We start from the raw sequence: 24,788 nt of genomic DNA, 5'->3' as shown, positions 1-24,788 counted from the left end.
AGCAGAAAGCCCGATGAGGGACTCGATCCCAGGACCCCGAGACCATGACCCGAGCCGAAAGCAGCGGCCCAACCCACTGAGCCACCCAGGTGCCCCTTAACCCCGTTTCTATTGCAAGGACTTCTCATGCCTGATACTTAAAAAACTGACTCTCTCCTCTTCCTGTTTTCTTCTACTTCCAGAAGGCCTTACACTACCCAGCACAGCAAGCACTCAGACAACTGTGGATGAAAACAACAAGTTGTGTCTCTTACCCCTTCCAGCCTGGCTGGTACCATGTAAGGCCTCTTCCCACCCTCTCCTGTTCTCTGTTCACTCCTATCCGGTGTCCTTTGCAGGTTCATCCTCCTCTAGTTGGCCACTAAGTGTCTGGGTTCCTAAGGCTCAGCTCTCGGCTTCTTCTTCCTCTGTAGTCTTTGCCTAGGGCCTCTCATCTGGACCTGTGGCTTCACCTGGACAATTTCTAATTTTTTTTTTTCTCATCCTGATTTCCTCTCCTTTGAGGTAGAGACTTATATATCTACCTGTTCATTTGATAGCTCCTCTTAGCTGTCTCAAAGCCACCTCCAATTCAACCTATCTAAAACATCAGGTCTGCCTCTTCTCAGCACGGGAAACCAGGCTCTCATCTCTCGTTACTGTCTTAGTGAAAGGCAGGGCCATTTATCCAGATCCATAAACCAGTAGCTTAACCTCCTGCTCTTTCAACATTCACAAAGTCAATCCAATCCCACAGTGGTTCTTAAACCTCTTAGAACCCTTTTACACTTTAAAAATCAAGAACAGGGGTGCCTGGGTGGCTCAGTGGGTTAAGCCTCTGCCTTCGGCTCAGGTCATGATCTCAGGGTCCTGGGACTGAGCCCCACATCAGGCTCTCTGCTCAGTGGGGAACCTGCTTCCCTCTTCCCCCTTCTCTGCCTACTTGTGATCTCTCTCTGTCAAATAAAGAATTTTAAAAAATTAAAAAAAATCAAGAACATTGAAGAGCTTTTATTAGTGGGTTATATCAACTGATATTCACTATATTAGAAATTAAAGCTCAAACATTTTGAAAACACACTAATACATGAGCACACATTCCATTAGCCATCAGAGCAATGACATCACCTCAGTCGGGTGACCTATGGAAAACTCCACTCATACTTATGAGAGAATGGAGTAAAAAGGCAAATCATAGACTTCCTGAAATGATCTCAGGGACCGCCCCCACACCAAGTTCCCAGACCACACTTTGAGAACCAAGCAACACCATGTTCTGTTGGCTTTACCTTCTAAATGTCTCAAATCCATCTGTGCCTTCCTCTCTCCACTGCTGTCACTAGCCTAATCCAAACTACTGTCTTCTTCACCTGGACCAAACTACATTAGCTTAACGTGGTTTCCCCTTTGGTCTGTTCTGGCTCCCCTGCAATCTGTTCTCCACACTGTATCTAGAGTAATCTTTTCAAGACACAAATCCGAGTATGTCATACCACCTATTCCTGTTCACTTTAAAAACCAGAGAGTGGATTTTTACTGCTTTCAACATTAAGGACCAAAATCTTCATCATGGACCACAAGCTTCTGCCTCCCTCCCCAGCCTCAGTCCATTCCTCTGCCTCATTCCGTTGTTCTTGGGGCCTCCACAGGTGTAGCTCTCCCTGCCTGGCACTGTCTTTCCTGCTTCCCCTTTGCATCATTCACACTCCAGATCATAGGCTAAGACTTTCCTGGCCCCAAAATTAGGATGCATACTCCTGGCACCATACTCCTTTCGGTCACAGCCTATAAATTACACAACAGTCTCATCATGACAAGTGTTTGTCTTCCCATACAGCTATAAGAGCCACAGGGGCAGGAGCCAGGTCTTTTTTTGCTTCCCATGTTTCCTGCACACAGCTGATACTTGGCCAATTAAATCCTAAATGAATAAATGAATAAACAAAAATGGAGTTTGAGAGGGAGAGAGAAGAGAGTAAGATAATATGATGAGCACTGTAACAGAGATGGGCATAAGGGACCAACATTTGGTCCCTTGGTTAATGGCTTCCCACTGCCCACCAAACAAGCCCAAGGGCAGTCCAGGCTCCTTAGGGGTGGCTCAGGGATCCTTTCTCAGCTTCTTTATTCTCCTTTAAATTGATCAGCCACGCTGAAGGCCAAGTGAAATCTCCACAGACAGCTGAAAAGCTTTCCCCCTTCATCCTTATCTACTGAAATCCCCTACCATCTCTAAAGATCCAGTTCAAATAGCTCCTCCACACAATGCCTGTCCCTAGTCATTCCAGTCAGAAATAACCTAGGCCATTTCTCGGCTCTATGGAAAGGCTGGCAGTTTCCGCCCACTTCTTCCCTCACATCCGCCATACTCCATGCCAGTCGTGGTTCTCCCAACCCACCACCTTCTTTTGGGATTGTGTCTGGCAGGTGCCCCGTCCTGTGCCAGGAATATATCTCTATGCTCAGTAAATCTTTCTTTCGTGTGGCAGCTCTGATGTTTTCTTTTCTTTTTTTTTAAGATTTTATTTATTCATCTGAAACAGAGACAGAGATGGAGAACTAGAGCACAAGCAGGGGGAGAGGCAGAGGGAGAGGGAAAAGCAGACCCTCCACTGAACTGGGAGCCCGACCTGCGGCTCAATCCCAGGACCTGAAGATCATGACCTGAGCCGAAAGCAGATACTTAACCATCTGAGCCACCCAGGCGCCCCTGATGTTTCCTCTTCTGTGGAAGCGCTTCTCCAGAGTCCTGGGCTGAGTTGGTTATGCTTCCTCCCACCCCACCCTGGAGCCCCCATCGTACATGCCTCCACTGTAGCCCTTACCCTAGCTCAATGGCTGGTATGCACTGCTTACTGAACGACGGAACCCTGGATCTACGTGTGTTGGAGGCTACGTTGGCCATTCTCTAGACACACAGGAACTACTTCATAGAAATCCTATTCCTCAGCATTCTCAGACAAGGAAATTCCACATATGGCTCCTCATAACAATGGCCCAGCATTTGGCTCTTGCCTCTACACACAAATCACAGGCTCTTGCTCAAGAGCAGGCCCAATCACCGGCCCATGTCAATCCTCATTGCTTACTGTACAAAGGAACAATGCTGCCTTCCTCCAGCCCCTCAATCTCTCTGAGGGCTCTGGAATAGAGGCCAAGCTGGCAGAGTTTCTTAGGCTTCAGGGCACCTGGATTCCAGAGCCAGAGATGTTCCAGATAGGGCCTCCTTGCTGGGGGGTTGGTTCTCTCTCCTCTACCACCTTATTGAAAACATAGCCACCAATTATCCACAATGTTAGAGAAATATGAAACTCATATACAGATCTTCAGCTTGGCAACACTTAATACCATGTTTGCTCAAGTTCCAAAAATCACTCAGCAAGGCAAAGTCAGTGCCTCAGTAACACATTCTTCCTGCTACCCTCTCAGGAAGCTTCTCACTCACAGACAGGCTCAGTGTGATGTTCAGAATTCCCCAAGCTCAGCTCAAGATCTTCAGAGAGCAGTTCCGTTCGATGCAACTCTATCTGTGTGGACAGAACTTGTCTTCCTAGCAGCAGTGGGGGTCTCAGCAACATTAGGGCAGTAGGTTCACAAATGTTGATAAGGCCAGGTTTGCCTCTTGATACAAATTCCACAATTCGGGACATGGGCTTTCTCCTCAGACTCTGGAAAATGGGATCCAGAGCAATACTAGGTTATCCGGAATAATGCACAGGACTGACTTGGATTTCTTTCCTGGGGAGGCCTGGGGGCAGCTACATAGTTTTCTTCCAGTTAGCCAATCCTACATACTATGTCAACAGTCTCCCGTCCTTCCCAGACAACCTGGTTTAATTCTCCAAGAGTTTCATTGATCAACATCTTCGCCAAAGCATAAGGACTCCTCGGGAATCGGAAGCAAGAGGTCTGAGGTCAAAACTCAAAGTTGGGCCTTATTCCTAACCTCAGGTCTCCAGTTCTTTGATGAAACAATGGTCAAAAATGAGAGTGGACTGTTCGTTGCCAGAGGTCTTCAGCAGATGTTTGAGGGGATCACTTTTTCAGACATGTTTATAAAGGAACTTGGTCGTGCCATCACATTGTTACATTGTAAGCTCTCTGAGCGTCAGGACACCATCCCAGCCACTTCTCTACCTCCCCCCCCCCCCCCCCAGTAAAGGCCTAGAGGATGATTTTACACAGAGTAATAGTCTATTCATGTTTGATGGTGGTTTTTTAAATTAATAAATACTTGATTTTTAAAAAGCATGGGCAGATAAATTAGATGAAAAGGAAAAAAGCGGTGAAATACTCACTGACAGAGAGGTGCCTGCTTCGGGGCTCAGGGGGCTGGTAGATGGTATTGACATCTCCTGCAGACTGGGAAGTTTTGATCCGCACCTGCCTGGACACCCCAGAATGGGGAGAGGGACTGGTCTGTAAAATAAGAGGAAAAAGGATGAGCCATCTTTAGGCAGACAGGCCAAGAAAGGCCTGCTTGCCCTTCCCTAGGACTCCTCGTGCTCTTAGTTGCCTTCTCACTTTTTAAAAAAATATTTATCTATTTGAGAGAGAGAGAGAACACAAGCAAGGAGGAAGGGCAGAAGGAGAGGGAGAAGTAGACACCCGCCCACCCTGCTAAGCAGAGAACCCAATGCAGGGCTTCCTCCCAGGTCCCCAGGATCACGGCCTGAGCCAAAGGCAGAGATTTAGCTGACTGAGCCACCCAGGTGCCCCACCATCACACTTTCAATAGATGAGGTATCTAGCCTCCCCCCAAATCTCACTCCTCAATCAGTCTTGGCAAACCACTATTTCCTCATTGTAGTTTTATAGCTTCAGTGATATCTGAGCACTGAGACCCACTGCCCCAGTTTAAGAGGTGATGACCCAGGCATGGAAGAATAACAGGTTTTCCTATAATAATATGTCAAACAGAAAAGCAAGTTGTAAATACCCTCTCATAAAATCTCCAGAGAGAGAGAGCTTGGGAAAAAATAGCAGGAAATTATTTCAGCAGCGAGACCACCTGCCGAGTTGGGGGGTGGTTAGAATAGAGAATGACTGCAACCTCCATAGAGAATGACTGCAACCTCCCTGCCCAACAGAATTCTGGGCAGTAGAATTCAGCTTGATGTGCTGCTTTTACCCAACCACAATCACTCCTCCCAAATCACAGCAAAATCTCAGCTGCTTAGTATCACCAGGGTTTCCATGAGAAACCACCTTAGGCTTGTGTTCATCTGGGAAAGGCTATCACAGGTGCCATTTTTGCCAGAGGTCAAGGACCCCAGAATAGGGTCAGCAACCTCACCACATGCACCCTCACTTCTGCACTGTTCTAAGTGAGCCCTGGCGGGGGTGGGGAACCAAAGCAACGCAAGGGGCCCTCAGAATGAGAAAGCGGAAAACCAAAGGTGGGCAGTGATGAGGGGGTGCAATTACAAGCACGTGGAACACTGCCAAGAGTGGAATTAGGGGTCAGAAATGCTAAATAACTTAAGGCAAAGTTTCGACTTGCTTCTCTAGCTCTTCTACCTCACATAAGAAAAAAAAAAAAAAAAAAAGTCCAACCTAAACAAACTATATCCTGCCCTCCAGGAAAAAGGCTTCCCGCTCTCGGGGGTGAATTCAGCTACCAAGCAGCCTCCTCTGGTCTCTCCACGCCAGACTTTATCACATGCAGGGCTGTCTTTACAAACTGTCTTGCTCTAACGGGAAGTCAGAACCAAGGGGAAGTGGAATGTTCTTGCTGAAGCCTCCGATGTGCAATAGCTTTCTGCTGAGAGTCAGAAAGGAAAAAACAGTCAAAGCCACACACTGGGGAAGCAGGCCAGTGAAGGGCAAGGAAAGGCCACAGCCCTGCAGTTGGAAAGAGAAGAGCCCCATGATGAGCCCCCCGAGGACACCTGCTTGCACACAGGGCCTTGCACGTAGTGAGAATTCCATAAATCGCAGCGACGTGAATTTGAAATGCACCGAAGAACATATACTCTAAACCCAATTTTAAACTCTAAGAGCTGAGACAGGAAAGTAGGTTCCGCAGTCAGCACAAGCATTGGTTTGTAGAAGAAAAGGCTGAAGTTATAGCAACAGGCTGGAAAACAGATGAAGGGAATCAGTGGAGGCTTCAAAGCAGGGATTCTTTTTTTTTTTTTTTTTTTAATATTTTACTTATTTATTTATTTATTTATTTATTTGACAGAAGAGAGAGAGATCACAATTGGGCAGAGAGGCAGGCAATGAGGTTGGTGGGGGTGGGTGAGGAAGCAGGATCCCCGCTGAGCAGAGAGACTGATGCGCGCCTGGATCCCAGGACCCTGAGATCATGATGCTAGCTGAAGACAGAGACTTAACTCACTGAGCCACCCAGGCGCCCAGAGAATTTGCATTTCTAACAAGTTTCCAGGTATGCTGATGCTGCTGGTCCATGGACCATACTTTGAGCAACAACGTCTTAGGAGGAGAGTGATACTTCAATGTAAGGTCTTGGGTCTCGACCCTAGCCACCCACTGCCTATAGGGCTTCAGACACCTCACACCACCTACAACAAAATTTCTGGGGATGGTGCCCAAGGACTGGTGTTTTTTAAATCTCCTCAAGTATTTGTAATATTCAGTCAAGTCTGAAAACCCTGATTTAAGGGGATAAAAGAGAACTGCATGGTAAACAAAAATGAGGTTCATGCAAGGATTCAGGGAACTTTGAGCACAGCTTAGAAGTGGAAAAGAGAGAGGATGCCTGAGTGGTTTAGTTGGTTAAGCATCTCCGCCTTCAGCTCAGGTCATGATCCCTGGGTCCTGGGATCAAGTCCTGCATCGGGCTCCTTGCTTGGCGGGGAGTCTGCTTCTCCCTCTGCCTGCTGCTGCCCTTGCTTGTTCTCTCTCTCTCTCTCTCTCTCTCTCTCGTTCTCACTGGCAAATAAATAAGTAAAATCTTAAAAAAAAAAAAAAAAAAAAAGTAGGAAAGAGGAAGGAGGGGCTAGGAAAAACAAAAGGGGACTGTAGTGGAGCGAAAGGAGAGCCCACAAGTATAAAGCGTGGCCAACAGAATGTTGTATAACATTCATAGCAAACAGAAGGTGACATTTGACTACTCAGTGTTAATCTCACCAAAGGACTCTGTAGGTAGCAGTGCGTATAGCTGACACAAACAACACGAGAAATTACCAGGGAACCACATCCATAAAGACTGCAGTGACTGGAAACTAGGAGATCAGCAGAAAAAGTGGTCACAAGAGTAGGCTCACAGATTATCTTGATAAAAAATTTGGTGGTAGAGACAAAATGAACAAGTGGATTCAGTTCTGCAGGGGGTAAAGGAATGTGTGTGTGTGTGTGTGTGCACGTGCACGTGCATGCATGTGTGTGTGTCTGTGTGTTTATTTCAGTTTGGTTCACAGGAACATAAGGTGAGAAATGGCCCCCAGGATTGCACCAGTCCTCTGTTTCAAGGGTGGCACCAAGAGACTGCACAGAAGACTACAATAGTTACGACAGTTGTATTTTCTTCTAAGATAACCCCCAATATATTTTTTAAAGATTTTATTTATTTATTTATTTATTAATAAATATTTTATTTATTTGACAGAGACAGACACAGTGAGAAAGGGAACACAAGCAGGGAGAGTGGGAGAGGGAGAAGCAGGCTTCCCGCCAAGCCGGCAACCCGATTCGGGGCTCGATCCCAGGATACTGGTATCATGACCTGAGCTAAAGGCAGACACTTAATGACTGAGCCACCCGGGCACCCAGATAATACTCAGTATTTAACGGGTTCATCCAGGGGCACCTGGTGGCTCAGTGGGTTGGGGCCTCTGCCTTTGGCTCAGGTCACGATCCTGGGGTCCTGGGATTGAGCCCCGCATCAGGCTCTCTGCTCAGCAGGGAGCCTGCTTCCCTCTCTCTCTCTCTGCCTGCCTCTCTGACTGCTTGTGAACTCTGTCAAATAAATAAATAAAATCTTAAAAAAAAATTAATAAAGGGTTCATCCAAATTGCGATAAGGTGACTAAATCTGTGTTTTCATTATCTGCACTCTCCAGTGCTTCCTAGACTTTGCCTTTCTGGACTAAAGGCGACCACATATAATCCCTTGAAAACGCTGTCTTTCCTTGCACCTTCTTCCAGCTTGGTTACCCTCCGAGCTGTGGGAAAGAGAGTGACACAACATCTCACAACTTCTCCCCATGGGCAACATTATACTTTCTGTTCTGCTTCTGATAAACTGTGGAGGAACCTGGGGGAGATCTTCCAAGGGTTACAAGAACTCTAAGACCCCTTTCCGGGAGGGTAACTGATAGGTACTGAACTGTAAGTCAGAAGATCTGGATTCTAGACCAGCTCTGTCACCACTGGCTGCTTCACCGCGGGCAAGTGACCCTAAGTCTTGGTTTCCCCAGGAATAGACTGGCGAGTACATATGCTTGCCATGGACCTCTAAAGGTTGCAAGAGTCAAATGACAGACAAAAGCACTTATACATGTAAGGTGTTGGGTTTAAAGAGGGGCCAGACTGAAGCTATTATACTCAAAAACTTTGGTCCTATCTTCCTGCACTTGCCCTTTACTTTAAAAAGACTGAAAAGAGGGGCGCCTGGGTGGCTCAGTGGGTTAAGCCGCTGCCTTCGGCTCAGGTCATGATCTCGGGGTCCCGGGATCGAGTCCCGCATCGGGCTCTCTGCTCAGCAGGGAACCTGCTTCCTCCTCTCTCTCTCTCTCTCTGCCTGCCTCTCGGCCTACTTGTGATCTCTGTCTGTCAAATAAATAAATAAATAAAATCTTAAAAAAAAAAAAAAAGACTGAAAAGAATTACTATTTAGATTATCCTTGATATTTTGAACTTAAATAGTAGACAAGATAGCATCAAACTCATTGTTGGGATATTTGGGAAGTGGGCAACATCTGGATGAGAAGATCAGAAGTTTACTTTTGTCAGGGAGAATCTAAGATAACAAAACAAAATGCCATCATCAGTTTAAGGTAGCTGCTACAGATAGAAGTGACAAAAGAATGTAAGCTTGAGATTATTTTAAGATAGTAGAAAATCTGAGTCTAGGAAGTTATAAGGTCAAGAGTGAAAAGTTAAACACAAAAATGGTTGGAGAAGAAGTCTGTAATTGGAATAAATTAAAAGTTAATGGTCCAGGGGTGCCTGGGTGGCTCAGTGGGTTAAGACTCTATCTTTGGCTCAGGCCATGATCTCAGGGTCCTGGGATTGAGCCCCGCATCGGGCTCTCCGCTCAGCAGAGGGCCTGCTTCCCCCTCTCTCTCTGCCTCTCTCTCTGCCTACTTGTGATCTCTCTCTCTCTGTGTCAAATAAATAAATAAAATCTTGGAAAAAAAAAAGAGTTAATGGTCCAGGGCACAGGCCTAAGGCAGCAAGAACTACTGAAGGAGACGATGAAGTATCTTAAAATGGCAGGAGAAAGCAAGGCTAGAGAGGGGCTCTTCAGACTAAAGGGAGGTTCTGTGATGACCAGACTCCAGGAGTTCTCAGGTAAGAACAATAATGAAGCTTGCAACATGGCCTTGGCCAGGTGAGGTAGGAGAGGTAAATACAAAGGGAAGATCAGAAGTTGTCATAGAAGGATCAGTAGAAAAGGAATTCAGAAAGAAAAACTGCACATTTAAAGACAGGAATAAGAAGGGAAGTGAAGGTGTAAGTGGTAACAAAAGGTGGATGAGGCAACAGATTGCTACAAATGGAAGAAACTCAGTAGAGAAACTAAGTGACTGTCAGTTAGCAGCTGGAGGTAAAGCAGGGGGCTGTGGTGTCCTGGAGCAGGGCGCTCAAGCGTGCTCTGTGTGGCTGGGACCCGGCAGCAGCCGATGGTGTAATAATCCTCAACAAGGTAATACAGAAACGGAAAATAACTCTTTACAAGCTTTTACAGCAATTTAGCAGAGTGACTTTCTGCCTGTCAGCTCTAGCAATAAGAACTAGGGTCTTGTATTGTGTATGTCCCTCATTTATTTTTCCATTTCATTTTCCAGTTTTTGTGTTTTAAAAAGAATTGGTCCATAGCAGATTGGAAATTAAAAGAATAAAACTAGTATTTCATCACAGAGGGTTAGAGAAGAACTGTTATCAAGGTGGGACTCCTGGGCACACAGCAAGTCCAGTTCCTGATACTTGTGTTTATTAAGCCTGAAGTGGGGCGCCTGGGTGGCTCAGTCAGTTAAGTATACCTGAGGTCATCATCTCAGGGTCCTGGGATTGAGCCCCATGTCAGGCTCCCTGCTCAGTGGGGAGTCTGCTTCTTCCTCAGCCCCCTCCATACTCTCCCCCCAACAAATAAATAAATAAAATCTTTTTTTTAAAGATTTAAAAAAAACATGTATTTGACAAGAGAGAGAAATCACAAGTAGGCAGAGAGAGAGGGGGCTCCCTGCTGAGCAGACAGCCTGATGTGGGGCTTGATCCCAGGACCCTGAGACCATGACCTGAGCCGAAGGCAGAGGCTTTAATGCACTGAGCCACCCAGGTGCCCCTAAATAAAATCTTTTTATTAAAAAAAACCCTGAAGTATAGCTGAGGAAGTTCCCAAGAAAAGATCTCATCACCACCATTACCACTACTAGTCTTAAATGTAAATTTTTACAAATGCAAAAAGTTGGAGCAGGTTAAGTGACCTGACAGTAACAAAAATGGTTATTTAATTAAATTACGGTATATCAACTCAAGGGATTTATGCATCTTTATAAATAACAATTATGAAGATTACAAATTATCTTAGAAAAATGTGCATGACAATGTTAAGTGAGAAAATTAATTAGAAAATTATATGACCACATGACAACATTTAAAGTATGTATACATATGGCCAAAACTGCAGGGGCACATATAAATATCAATAAATATGTTACAATGATAGGTTTACATAGGATAATTCTCTTTTTTAAAAGGCTTATTTATTTGAGAGAGTGGGTAAGCAGTGAGGAGGGGCAGGGGGAAAGGGGGAGGGAGACAGAATCCCAAGCAGACTCCCCGAGGAGCGTGGAGCCCCAAGCAGGGCTTGATCTCACAACCCTGAGATCACTCCTGAGCCAAAACCAAGACTCAAATGCTTAACCGATTACGCCACCCAGACACCCCAATAATTGTCTTTTTCAACTTTATAAAAGGTTATACTGACATTACAGTAATTTTTAAAAATATAAGTCCTTAGAAAGAGAGGCATCAATGTGGCATTTATTTTATGCGCCATCTAATGCAATGTCATAGGCATCAGAGCTTGGGTGGCCATCTTTCAAAGCCTGGGTGTTGCAGCAATATCTGCAGCCATGCGCACCCCTTCAAGGATGAGAAAGTGGATGTAAAGAACCACTTGTCTATATCTTCTCATCAAGGGAATGAAGGGATCATAATCAAGGGTCCTAGCTCCCAATCAAGCAACTACTCCATTAAACCAAACCCCAATTCTAGCTTCTTCTGTATAGAAAGGGTTTGCTGAATATGATCTCCGCTTGACTTCTGCCAAATAATCAAGACGCATTCACTGTGTTTTCTTAAGAAGATAGGTGGGGTAGGGTCCCAAAACAATTAGTCATGGCTCCTGCTCTTTTTTTTTTTTTTAAAGATTTTATTTATTTATTTGACAGACAGAGATTACAAGTAAGCAGAGAGGCAGGCAGAGAGAGAGGAGGAAGCAGGCTCCCTGCTGAGCAGAGAGCCCGATATGGGGCTCGATCCCAGGACGCTGGGATCATGACCTGAGCCGAAGGCAGAGGCTTTAACCCACTGAGCCACCCAGGTGCCCCCATGGCTCCTGCTCTTGAGGAGCTTAATAATCTTTTGCAGTAAAACTTATAAATATGCAACAACTAGAGGGAAATTACCAAGCAACCTATAAACTAGTGGGCACATTTTATCCAATGACTAAAGGAACAGGGAATAATCAAGATGGCCTCACTGAAAAACAATGACAACACTGTAGCAGGTAAATCAAGCTAGATCCTGAAAACAAGGTGACAGCCATGGTAAAGAGGGAAAAGGAAGAACTGCAGAATGGGGGAGTAGGTTGAACAATGTGGAAAGACGAAACTGGGGAGCTGGAAAGCAGGGTAGTTGGTGATAAACCCTGAATGCTAGGCTACATTTAGATCCTCTACAGTAGGCAATCAAGAAAGACTATAAGGAGTAAGTGAGTAACTTGAACAGAGAACTAAAGTAATAAAGTATATATTTTACTTCAGAATACTTCCCAAAACATATTCAGAAAAGAGATACATCTGGGACAGAGGAGAACAATCCTCAGTCACAAGGATACTTCTGTAATATTAGAAAAAGTCTTCTTTATTCTAAGGCCCCCAACTGCATTCTCCTGTGCCTCCCTTTCATCATTAGGACAGCCCAATCCCAATACATTTCCTTAAAAATAAAAGGTCAGGGGCGCCTGAGTGGCTCAGTTGGTTAACCATCTGCCTTCAGCTCAGGTCATGCTCTGAGTCCTGGGATAGAGCCTGGTGTCAGGCTCCCTGCTCAGTGGGGAATCTGCTTCTCCCTCTCCATCTGTTTCTACCCCTTGCTTGTGCTCTCTTTTCTCTCTAATAATAATAATAATAATGGTAATAAATCTTTAAATAAACAGATAAATGCATGAGCACCATTCCATCTAAACTCTGTCCTACTGTGTGGTGCGTTCACTGTCCTCACGCAGCAATCTCAGCTGTCTATGGTTGGCTGTTTTCAAGCATAAGGAAAGGAAAGGAGTGCCAAGAAACCTTTAGGAACATCATCTTAAGAAAACGGGTGTAGAAATTCGTGGTTAGAAGACAGATCCTGGGGGCACCTGGTGGCTCAGTCGCTTAAGAGTTTGCCTTCAGCTCAGGTCATAATCTCGGGGTCCTGGGATTGAGCTCTAGATGGGGCTCCCTGCTCAGTGGGGAGTCTGCTTCCCCCCTCTCTGTTTCTGCCCTTCACTCATGCTCATGTTTGCAATCAAAAAAAAAAAAAAAAAAGACAGACAGACTCAGACTGCAATCACTTGAGAAATGTAGGCCTTCAGAGACCTTTTAGGAGAAGCAGCTACATAAGGGATAATTTCCCATGTCTGCCGGCCCCTGCAGACTGCCTGCCATTTGGTAAGGCAGCAACTGATAAACTACAAGAGGCCCTCCACTCCATGGCCTCTTTTCCATTGAACAGAAAGAAAAGTTTGTTTCCTACATGTGTCACATGACACAGGCATGGTTGCTAAGGAGTTGCTGAGAGATTTACATGACAGCGTCAAATCCTTGGCAGTCTTTGCTAATCAGCATCTCCACCCTAATCAAAACTCTCTTGTTGGGGTCCAAATCAAATTGAAACAACAGAAGTACAGAGAAAAAGAACTTTCTCTTTTATCTTATATATTTTCCTTCTTCCCATGCCACAAGCCAAGTAACCTTTAGCTGCAACTTTATTTATTTATTTTTTAAAAGATTTTATTTATTTGACAGGCAGAGATTACAAGTAGGCAGAGAGGCAGGCAGAGAGAGAGGGAAGCAGGCTCCCTGCTGAGCAGAGAGCCCGAGGACCCTGGGATCATGACCTGAGCCAAAGGCAGAGGCTTTAACCCACTGAGCCACCCAGGTGCCCCTAGCTACAACTTTAACATAGATTTGACTTTGCAGTGAAATCACATGCAAAATGCTATCTGGCCAATGACATGGTGGGCTGGGCTGCACTTAAGTGCTTGCTTCATTTAAAAAAAAATTTTTTTTTTTTAAAGAGAGAAGTGGGGGTGCAGAGGGAGAGAGAGAATCCCAAGCAGACACCCTGAGCATGGAGCCTGTTGTCCCAGTGCCCCAAGATCATGACCTGAACTGAAATCAAGAGTCGGATGCCCAACTGACTGAGCCACCCAGGCACCTGCCCCCCTCCCTTGTGTGCTTGCTTTAATAGCAGCTGAGAAGCACAGAATTCTGTCCAGGCAGCCAGGTAAACCCCTGAAGGAGAGCAAGCTCTGTTTTCAGCTGCCAGGCCATCATAGGCGCTACTTACATGATTTCTGTCCTGGGACAGCAGCAATATCCTAAGGCTTTTCATGCTTGAGCTTCTGTCTAGTATGTCAATTGCTTTATCAAGATCATCTTGGTTCTTCAGCAGGATGGAAAGCTGTGACACAGGACACAGAAAAAGAATCATATAAAAGAAAAGTTGTTAGTTTCTAAAAAATAAGCAAAATATACAAGAAAAAAGTAAGACTGAAGGAAAACAATCCATTTGGATATAGGGGGTCTTTTTTTTTTTTTTTTTAAGATTTTATTTATTTATTTGACAGAGAGAGATCACAAGTAGGCAGAGAGGCAGGCAGAGAGAGAGAGAGGAAAGCAGGCTCTCTGCTCAGCAGAGAGCCCGATGCAGGACTCGATCCCAGGACCCTGGGATCATGACCTGAGCCGAAGGCAGCGGCTTAACCCACTGTGCCACCCAGGTGCCCCTAGGGGGTCTTAAAACTAATTGAAACCATATAGATAGGTACAAGTGTACAATTCAATAACTTTTAATAAATTTAAAGAGCTGTACAACCATCACCATAATTCCATTTTAAAACATTCCAGTTTTCCAAAAAGCTCTTGTGCCCATTTGTAGTCATTCCCTCTTCCCACCTGTAGACCCTTAGGCAACCACTAATGTACTTTCTGTCTCTATAAATTTGCCTCTTTTGGGGGCACCTGGATGGCTCAGTAGGTTAAGTGCCTGCCTTGGGCTCAGGACATGATCACAGGCTCCTGGGATTGAACCCCACATTGGGCTCCCTGCTCTGTGGGGAGCCTGCTTCTCCCTCTCCCCCTCCCCACCACTCATACTCGCTGTCTCTTTTTGTTTGTTTGTTTGTTTTTTGTTTTTTTTTAAGAATTTTATTTATTTACTTGACAGAGAGAGATCACAAGCAGGCAGAGAGGCAGGCAGAGAGAGAGGAAGGGAAGCAGGCCCCTGCCAAGCAGAGAGCCCAATGCGGGACCCAATCCCAGGACCCTGAGATCATGACCCGAGCCGAAGGCAGTGGCTTAGCCCACTGAGACACCCAGGCACCGAGCTCGCTGTCTCTTGTCTCTCTCTCTCTCTCACTCTCTGTCTCAAATAAATAAATAAAATCTTTATTTTTTAATAATATTTTATCCATTCATTTGACAGAGAGAGAGATCACAAGTAGGCAGAGCAGCAGGCAGAGAAAGAGAGGGGGAAGCAGGCTCCCTGCTGAACAGAGAGCCCAATGCAGGGATCAATTCCAGGACTCCAAGATCATGACCTGAACCGAAGGCAGACGCTTAAACCCAATGAGCCACCCAGGCGCCCCTATTTTTAAATTATTGTTTAAAGAATTTATTTCTTTAAAATAAAAGAAGTAGGCTTTAAAAAATAATAAAATAGAATAAAGGAAGGAGGCTTTAGCTTAAACAAACTACAATTTTTAAACATATGGTATGGGTCTAGATATCCAGAATATACAAAGAACTCTTACAACTCAACAGTAAGAGGACAAATAATCCAATTCTTTCAACGGGCAAAGGATTTGAACAGACATTACCCAAAGACGATAGACAAATGGCTAATAAGCCCTAAAAAGATGCTCTATGCCATAGGCATTAGGGAAATGCAAATTAGCTGGCTTACTCTAGCCTCATTTTTTTTTAAGGTTTTTTAAAATTTATTTATTTGACAGAGAGATAACAAGTAGGCAGAGAGGCAGGCAGAGGCAGAGAGAGAAGGGGAAGCAGGCTCCCCTCCGAACAGAGAGCCCGACGAGGGGCTCGATCTCAAGACCCCAGGACCACGACCCGAGCCGTAGGCAGAGGCTTTAACCCACTGAGCCACCCAGGCACCCCTAGCCTCACTTTCTTAGTAACTGAAGCTTGAGGTGCAATTTTTTAAAGTTCTATGCATTTGACATTTATATCCTTTGGGTTCTCTTGTTTTGTTTTTGGTTTTGTTTTTGTTTTTTTGAGAGAGGGAGCGAGCATGTGCTATTGGGGGGCTGGGGGAAGAGAGGGAGAGCAAGAATCTTAAGCAGGCTCCACACCCAGAGTGGAGACTGATGCAGGGCTCGATCTTACAACCCTGAGATCATGACCTGAGCCAAAATCAAGAGTCAAACACTTAACCCACTGAGCCACCCAGGCGCCCCTCATATCCTGTATTTCAAATGTTTTAGTTTACATACTTTAAAATACTTACATCTGCATTACTTATTAACTATAGAGTTAGTGGTTTATTTTCCAAATTGGTTGTATTTCTAAAATTCGTTCAAAACACAAAAGATCAGACGGTCTTGTTTTTGTTAGCTATTTAGCAATATACCCAATTGTAATTATACATTTTCTATAAAGGGGACCAGGGAGTTTTTAGCCAACAAATCACAGCTTCTATAGATTTCAGCCCCCAAACTATGGAAGAAATGTCTTTTTTAATTCCCCTCGAGCTGAAGGGTTTGTTTGTTTGATTAAATATAGTTGACATGTGTCACATTAATTTTAGGCATATAACACAGTGATTCAACAAGTCCCCACCTTATGCTAGGCTGACCATAAGCGTAGCCCCCATCTGTGGCCATACCACTGACTATATTCCTTATGCTGTACCTTTTATCCCCACGATTTATTCATTCCATAATTGGAGGCTTGTATCTCCCACTTCCCTTCACCCATTCTGCCCATCCCCCACCCCTCTGCTAATCATTAGTTTGTTCTCTGTATTTATGGGTCGGTTTCTGCTTTTTCCTTTATTTACTCTCTTGTTTTCTGTTTTAAATTCTACATACAATTGAAATCAAATGGTATTTGTCTTTCTCAGTCTGACTTATTTCACTTAACATAGTACCGTCTAGGTCTATTTATGTTGTTGCACTTTTTTTTTTTTTTTACAGCTGAGTAATATTCCACTGTATATACACACCACAGCTTCTTTACCCATTCATCTATTAATGGACGCTTGGGTTGCTTTATGGAGGTGATTCTTAACTCTTCAACCAATAAAACAAAACTACACAGTTTCTCAAAGAGCCAGGATGTTGCCTGGCTTTCCTGTCTTGCCCTCCAACTCAGTTCCCTCAAGATGCACCCTCTTTACTAGGCATCAACACACTGCCTCTCACACTAATGCAAAGCACCAGCCCAAGCAGACTGTAGCCTCTCGTACCTTTCCTGGAGCTGGGAAAGCAGCCAAGTAATTGACATTCAAAAGAATTCCATCCTGGGTGATATTCAAAGTATGAAAAAATAAGGACTAGAGGAGTGGAGGACAGGAGAAGGAAGAGTTAAAGAAATCACTCAGGCAGGTGCTAACTTTGGAAACAAGCTACAGCTGGTAGTTAAACTCTGAGAGAAGAATCCAGCATTTATGACCGTCAATATAGGAACTACCCACCAGTTTTCCACACCTCTCCAGCCCCTCCTAAATTTCTGCTTCTTGTTAAGCCTGCGCTAGAAAGAAAAAGATAAGCTACAAAACGTCAAGGAGACGATATAAGCCCTGGCCCTGGTACCACAGCTGATTCCACTGTGGAGTATTAGAGCTACTGGCACTGAATGAGCAGGAGAATGGAAACAGCTATGTCATCTCCCATGTAGTAAAAACCACAAATCCCAGAATGACTGGAATTAAGAAAAGAGGCTCCAGAAAATGAAAACCTGCAGATGACACTAGAGGAACAAACTAAAAAGATCCTCAGTGAAGCAGGAAGAAAAAGGTGGTCAGCTGTCACCCTTCCTTGTTCCCACACCATCCATCTAGTCTCTTACCTCATTGTTCATGTAATGCAGATCAAGAGGCTGCCCAAACACTGTTGTCACCTTGTGTTCCACATCTTCATATCTCACAGGCCGGCTGAATGGTATAATTCTGAAGAGAAATAGGAAGCGTGGTTAATTATATATTTTAAAAGTCAGATATGGAAAGCTAGGACTCGTGAGTGATATCTTCCTGTTCTTTTAAACACAGAATTCTCTTTTTCTCCTTCACATAGCTTGCCTTTCTGTTCCTTTTCTTCTCCTAACCATCTTATTTTTTTCACCCTTCTTCTGAGCATCACAAGCACTGTTCAATCCCAATCGATAAGCTTTCACTTCAGTTCAGATCTGTCAATGACAGTTCAGTATCAAAGCAGGACACCCGGATTTAAAAACAAGGTTCCAAATACTCCTGTTAGGAAGAAAACCTGGAGATTGGAGCAGCGTTCCTGAAAACATGGTCTTAACTCCAAAATGACTCAACTCCAGGACTTGAAAGGTCTTTTCCATTGCTGATGCCAGAGGAATCTCAATGCTAATTATCCTCGGAATTGAGATTTCCTACCTCAGAGTCAAAGGAATTACCTTTGATTTGGCTATATGCCCAAGTTTTCTTAACTAGTGACACATATGATCATATAAGTAGTGTTGATACTGACACTTTTCTAGAGAGACTCATTAGGTCAGTTCAAAGAACTATTTCTATAAATAGAGAATAGAGCAAGAATTTGTTCAAAGAGGTGTTAAAATTATTTGTCAATTAAACAGCAAAATGTAAAAGTGGGGATAGATGATATATACAAAATGAATGAAATACAGAAGAATGAAATAAACAAAAAATTGGCAAAATTTTGATAATATTGAAGCTGCATTTCAAGTTAGAAGGATTTAGTGTGATATTCTCCCTACTTTTGTGTGTATTTGAAATTTTCAGAATAAAAAGTTTTAATGAATATGTTAGGTTGAACTACATGATATGGCTGGTAGTTAACAATTTTTGATACAACAGTGGCAATTTCATACAGTTCCAACCCAATACTTTAAAACTTAAATCCTTAAGACAAAAATAAGCAAAGAGATAAATGAAACAAGAGAGTATTAGAAAGAAACTATATATATATATATATATTCATTCCATATATACAGAAGAAAGTATAGGATTAAAAAAACACTGGAGTGGGGAAGGTCTTCCTAAGCATTACATAAAATACAGAAGACAAGAAGATAGATTTGGCAACAAAAATTTGAAGATTTATTTATTTATGAAGGAGAGAGAGAGAGAGAGAATGCACATGCCAGCAGGGGGAGAGTCAGAGGGAGAGGAAGAAAGTCCTCAAGCAGATTCCCCTCTGAGCACAGAGCCCGACACAGGGCTCCATTCCAAAACCCTGAGATCACAACCTGAGCCAAGATTAAGACTGGGACACTCAACAGACTGAGCCACCCAGATGTCCCTGACAAGAAAACTTTAAACTTCTGATAGCAAAATGAGCCATCAACAAAGTTGAAAAACAAATACCAAGTTTGGGGGGGGGGGAATCCTTGCAAAATCAATAAGATGAAGATAAACAACCCAACAGAAACATGGGCAAAGGATATGCTGACAAAATTCAAAGAATTATGAATGGCTAATAAACACGTGAAGTTATGTTTAATATGATGGGGGAAATGCAGATCAAAACCACCTTCATCTCTTGGCAGCCTAGACTGGATGAAATTGGACCAGTGCTGGGCAGCAGAGCAGCACTCACACCTGGGCCTCTACAGTCCGCACCCTCCTTGATGCTGAGAAGTGTATGGTTCTTTTACATCTTCTCTGCTCCCCCTGAGTGGAAAGTGTTATAACCAGAGGAAGGAGCAATAAGCCACAGGAGAGAGGATCTAAGCCACTGGATTTTAATGGAATCTGACCAGATAATTTCTTAAACGCTCTTCTGTGCCAAGCTGGCACAAATAAGTGGGCAGCAAATAAATTTCATCATCAAGAATTGTGCTCTTCAATATGTGGCTAGTTCAGATCAAACTAATTAAAATTACCTGTTAGATTGGTTCCTCGGTCTCAACACACTGCAAATGCTCACTAGCCATATGTGACCAGTGGCCATCGTACTGGGCAACACAGGTATATAACATTTACATTATAGCATAAAGTTCTTCTCACATTGATATCAACCGTAGTCTATCTTATCCTTTACACAAAGCCTAACATCTCAGAAAGATAATTTCTCCATAACTTTTCCTTCACTCATTACCAACTTCCATTTTTGTAAATTATTCTGCTGAATACAGTAGTTTATATCCCACCTGAAAATCCATCCATATTTTAATCCTTGTATGCTTTTTTCCCCTTAAATCAACTGTTCCAGGGAGTGATACTGTTAGATTCTTTTTTTTTTTTTAATTTATTTATTTGATAGACAGAGAGAGATCACAAGTAGGTGAAGAGGCAGGCAGAGAGAAGGGCAAAGCAGGCTCTGCTGAGCAGAGAGCCTGATGTGGGACTCGATCCCAGGACCCTGAGATCATGACCTGAGCCGAAGGCAGAGGCTTAACCCACTGAGCCACCCAGGCGCCCCAATACTGTTAGATTCTATCTAGGTATGGGTTACATAGACATAGGCATTTTCTGGAGTCTTTTAAGAGAATGGCTTCCCATTAATTCCTAATAGCAAATCAAAACCCCTTCATCAGGACCCCAGCAACAGTCTTTCTGAACAAAATACCAGAAGACTTTTTGGATGTCCCTAGCACACTGCTAGAAAAGGATCAGACTCAAATAAGTTCTCCTGCATTTGGTCTGGTGATGAGGCATTCAAAACCTCCAAAAGCAGCCCCAAAGTCAAGATCAGAAACCAGGACTCTCAGGTTTGGTAAGATCTAAGCTGCGGCCATCACAATGAATAACAGGCATTTTTAGCCAGTGCTTCAAAGAGGGGCCAAACACCGATGACAACCACCCCCATCACTGTCCAGACAGGAAGATTTTCAAAGGGAGGAAATCTGAATCTATAGTCCTCCTCTTCTATCCTCCTGGAGCTAAAAGGGAAAAGCATTAAGAACCTGGTTCCTACCCTTCCAAAGTAAAGAGAAACAGAATGGGTACCTGGCATAGATGAATGGAAAAAGACACTATTTCTTTTCTCTTTTCTATACATTCTAATTCTATAAGGGCCTACTACATTTAGATAGATACTACCCATATTCCCCTGCAAAAAGTAAAGAAAACCCACAATAATATTCTCTACAAAAATCCCAAGACTTGAAACACATGAAACCAGAGCTATCTGGCACAGAGTAGTTTGAACTTGGCTTCCCTGCACCAACTTTATAAGGTCCTCAATTTCACACACAGTACGCAAACAGTGAAATGCCATGGCTCCTGAAAACAGCTCCATAGAAAGAGAATGCACAGTTTTTTAAATCTTGATACCAACACTCTGCTGCTCAAGGTCATTCCTGCCTGACCACCTTAAATATTTGTGGTTTCGATCTGGCAGCTTCTCTGAAACTAAACACATACACTTTCTCAGTGCAAGTCTGCTCACTAACACTGCATACCACTTTAGGAACAGGAATTCAGGAGAGGGTAACTGCATCACTAACTCCAACACAAGTGAGCTTTTGATTTCGTATCTACTTCTGAAAACTCTCTGCTGCTCTGAGTTTGACAAAAGCCCCATCCAAAGCCCCATCATTCCAGAAGTGTGAAAAGCAGCAACAATGAAGTGACAACTGAACTTTCCTGCTACTGGCAGGACACAGGATAAGCAGCTGGAGACAGAGCTCAGAAGACTTTCCTCCCTCTAGGCCTGAAACAGCCCTAGAATCCACATGGCAGCAGCACAACTAAGGCTCTGCAGATCACAGTGTATCCACCCAGCATCCTCTGGCAACCTTGAAGGCTTGTGAATATACCTTTTTAAGGGAGAACAGCAGCCGTATATCTGGACCCATGCTAAGAAGTTTGGAGGCACTAAGGTCCTGCGGTGGGACCTATATAGTACAAGAAGCTTATTCTCATGGGTATGCTCTTCACATTTCCAAATGCTCAAAGGGAAAAGGAGGGCATCAATGGGAGAGAAGTGCACAGCAGGGAGCAGATACCTAAAAGCACACTTAGGCACATATATGCCACATGCATGCACACACAGAATTCTAATTATCCATGACCAGAGTTCTATATGCTTCTTGAAGTTTTTCCTTGGGATGACTGGGTGGCACAGTCAATTAAACGTCTGACTCTTGGTTTTGGCTCAGGGGTCCTGGGATCAAGCCCTGCATCAGGCTCTATACTCGGCATGAAGTTTGCTTGGGATTCTCTCTCTCCCTCTGCCCTGCTTGTTTGTGCTGTCTCTTTCTCTCTCTCAAATGAATAAATAAAATCTTAGGGAAAAAAGAAAAGTTCTTCTCAAGAGGTGCCTGGCTGGCTCTGTTGGTGGAGCATGTAACTCTTGATTTCGGGGTTGTGAGTTTAAGCCTCATGTTGGGTGTACAGATTACTTAAAAATAAAATCTTTTTTTTTTAATTTTTAATTTTTATAAACATATATTTTTATCCCCAGGGGTACAGGTCTGTGAATTGCCAGGTTTACACACTTCACAGCACTCACCAAAGCACACACCCTCCCCAATGTCCATAACCCCACCCCCCTTCTCCCAACCCCTCTCTCCCCAGCAACCCTCAGTTTGTTTTGTGAGATTAAGTCACTTGGTTTGTCTCCCTCCCAATCCCATCTTGTTTCATTGATTCTTCTCCTACCCACTTAAGCCCCCATGTTGCATCAGCACTTCCTCATATCAGGGAGATCATATGATAGCTGTCTTTCTCTGCTTGAGTTATTTCACTAAGCATGATACGCTCTAGTTCCATCCATGTCGCAAATGGCAAGATTTCATTTCTTTTGATGGCTGCATAGTATTACATTGTGTATGTATACCACATCTTCTTTATCCATTCACCTGTTGATGGACATCTAGGTTCTTTCCATAGTTTGGCTATTGTGGACATTGCTGCTATAAACATTCGGGTGCACGTGCCCCTTTGGATCACTACATTTGTATCTTTTGAAAAAATAAGCTTTTTCTTAAATAACGTGAGAAATTAAGTGGAGTCTTATTTTTCTCCACTGAGAACTTCTACCTTGACTTCCTACAAAAAAACAAACACTAACAATGGAGGAAAGGACAGAAGGGTTTCGTAACATCACTTTCACTTCCTTAACAAGGTAAGGTACTGAATATAGACTGAAAAACTCCCTCTTTCTATATCCTCAAATGATCTGAAATCTTTCACAACTGATAGACTTGATGCAGTTTTCCCACCCAGACACATTCTAAAGAAACTTCCAATTCACTAACATGGCCCTGCTGTGGACAAAGCCAGGGCCATTCTATTGGGCTAGGAATAGCATCACATCACAGGAGAATCCCAGTCTCTTTCTGATGCTCATAAATGGCACAGTGTCAGTGTGTTTGGAAGCCATAACTCTGAGTAGAGCTGGAGTCCTGACTTCATTTCCTAGCAAAGTGGTAAACCCCACAGGGGTAGAATAAGAGCAGAAGAGCAAAACACCAGCAGTTGAAATGGCTTCCAATTCTGATACCAGAAATAAAATTCAACTGGCAAGCCAAATTAAAGATGAAAATTACTCTTCCATGCCCAATCAACCCCATCACTCAGCCAGTGACTCCAAAGGGATCACTCCAGGGAACACAGCTTTCATAAGTTCAATGCTTTCTGAGAGCTGCAACACACGCGAATACAACCACTGATCAGAAGGAAGACTTACCGCCTCTCCCCGTTGTGCTCAAACTTGATTCTGACGTCGCTCTGCCAAAGGAATGATAGACAGGTTAGCGGGTTCTCTGTGTTATCTGTGGCATGTGTGAGTCTGCCATTCCCAGGTAAGCTTCAGGTAGTCCTTTAGCAACATTAGACAAACATCCCTGATGCCTCCTGTTCCAGCTTCTCTACCTCATATGCATTCCTTTCCAATGAGTTGGGAGCCTTCCAGTTCTAACCTCAGGAGCAAGAAAGCTCTTGGGACAAGATCCCCAAATAGCGGCCCCAGATCAGGTGCAACGCTCTGACAGGTCATTTCTAAGTTCTACACTCATTTACACAACAGACACTGGAGTTTCTCTCACCATATCACCTCCTGGCCAGGATACCTTTCCTTCTTGGCTGATGTGACTGAACAGAAAGAGAAATCTTGGGATGGATACTTCCTAGCTATGGGTCCGCAAACAAGTTACTTATCTGTAGTTTTCCAGTGTACAGTGGGGCTAAACATACCTAATTTGCAGAGCTGCAATGAGAACTAAACAACATAATGTGAATAAAACACCAGATACAAAGTAGACATGTGATAAATGGTTGCTGCTGCTACTACAGATTTCAGAGTTCCTTTATTTTATTTATTTATTTTTTTAAGATTTTATTTATTTATTTGACAGACAGAGATCACAAGTAGGCAGAGAGGCAGGCAGAGAGAGAGGAGAAAGCAGGCTCCCCGCTGAGCAGAGAACCTGATATGGGGCTCGATCCCAGGACCCTGGGATCATGACCTATGCTGAAGGCAGAGGCTTTAACCCACTGAGCCACCCAGGCGCCCCCTGAGTTCCTTTCAATACTACTCCCAGTGGGGTAAAGTAGGATTCTGGACAAGTTACTGCAGAACTGTTCCCGATTTGCCCTAAATGACCATCATGGGTAACCTGTAAGGTGCAGGAGGACATGAACTGCATCTATCTTGTTTCTGTACCCCCAGTGAAAAGCAAGGGGACTGGTATATAAATACCTGAGCTTACTATTTATTCAAACGGATTAATTGGGTAAAGAACAGAATTGTGTAAAGAGTGTAAATATTAGAAATAGGAGGAAGTTGAAGCATCAGAATGCTAAGAAATAAATCAAGGAGGAATAGATATTGTAAAGGGCAAACAAATGACTCAAAGGAGTTTAAAATGGCAGGAAAAGGGAAGAGATACTATAGAAGAAAAGAACAGGTATACAGAAAAAAGAAAAGACTGTCAGGAAACCAACAAATAATAGAGATGGAGGAGAGAAAGAGTACATAATCAGTGAATAAGAAGTATACTGAGAATAAAGAGA

At 43.7% G+C, this 24,788-nt stretch overlaps 2 protein-coding genes across 3 annotated transcripts in view; both read right to left on the bottom strand.

Moving 5' to 3' along the window:
- Nucleotides 1-24,788, bottom strand: part of TACO1 (translational activator of cytochrome c oxidase I) — a 742,329-nt gene that overhangs the window by 681,373 nt on the left and 36,168 nt on the right. The window lies entirely within an intron of this gene.
- Nucleotides 1-24,788, bottom strand: part of MAP3K3 (mitogen-activated protein kinase kinase kinase 3) — a 63,033-nt gene that overhangs the window by 16,256 nt on the left and 21,989 nt on the right. For both annotated transcript variants that reach the window (XM_082706674.1, XM_082706675.1), the window contains 4 exons: nt 23,464-23,504; nt 17,687-17,786; nt 13,947-14,060; nt 4,278-4,398 (listed from right to left, as the gene is read on the bottom strand). In XM_082706674.1, coding sequence (XP_082562800.1) covers nt 4,278-4,398; nt 13,947-14,060; nt 17,687-17,786; nt 23,464-23,504 — 376 coding nt within the window. The remainder of the gene's footprint in view (nt 1-4,277; nt 4,399-13,946; nt 14,061-17,686; nt 17,787-23,463; nt 23,505-24,788) is intronic.

The sequence above is a fragment of the Mustela nivalis genome (assembly GCF_964662115.1).
Source record: "Mustela nivalis genome assembly, chromosome: 17".
Taxonomy (NCBI): Eukaryota; Metazoa; Chordata; class Mammalia; order Carnivora; family Mustelidae; genus Mustela; species Mustela nivalis.
The sequence above is the reverse complement of the archived record's forward strand: the minus strand, read 5'-3'. Positions and strand labels throughout refer to the sequence as shown.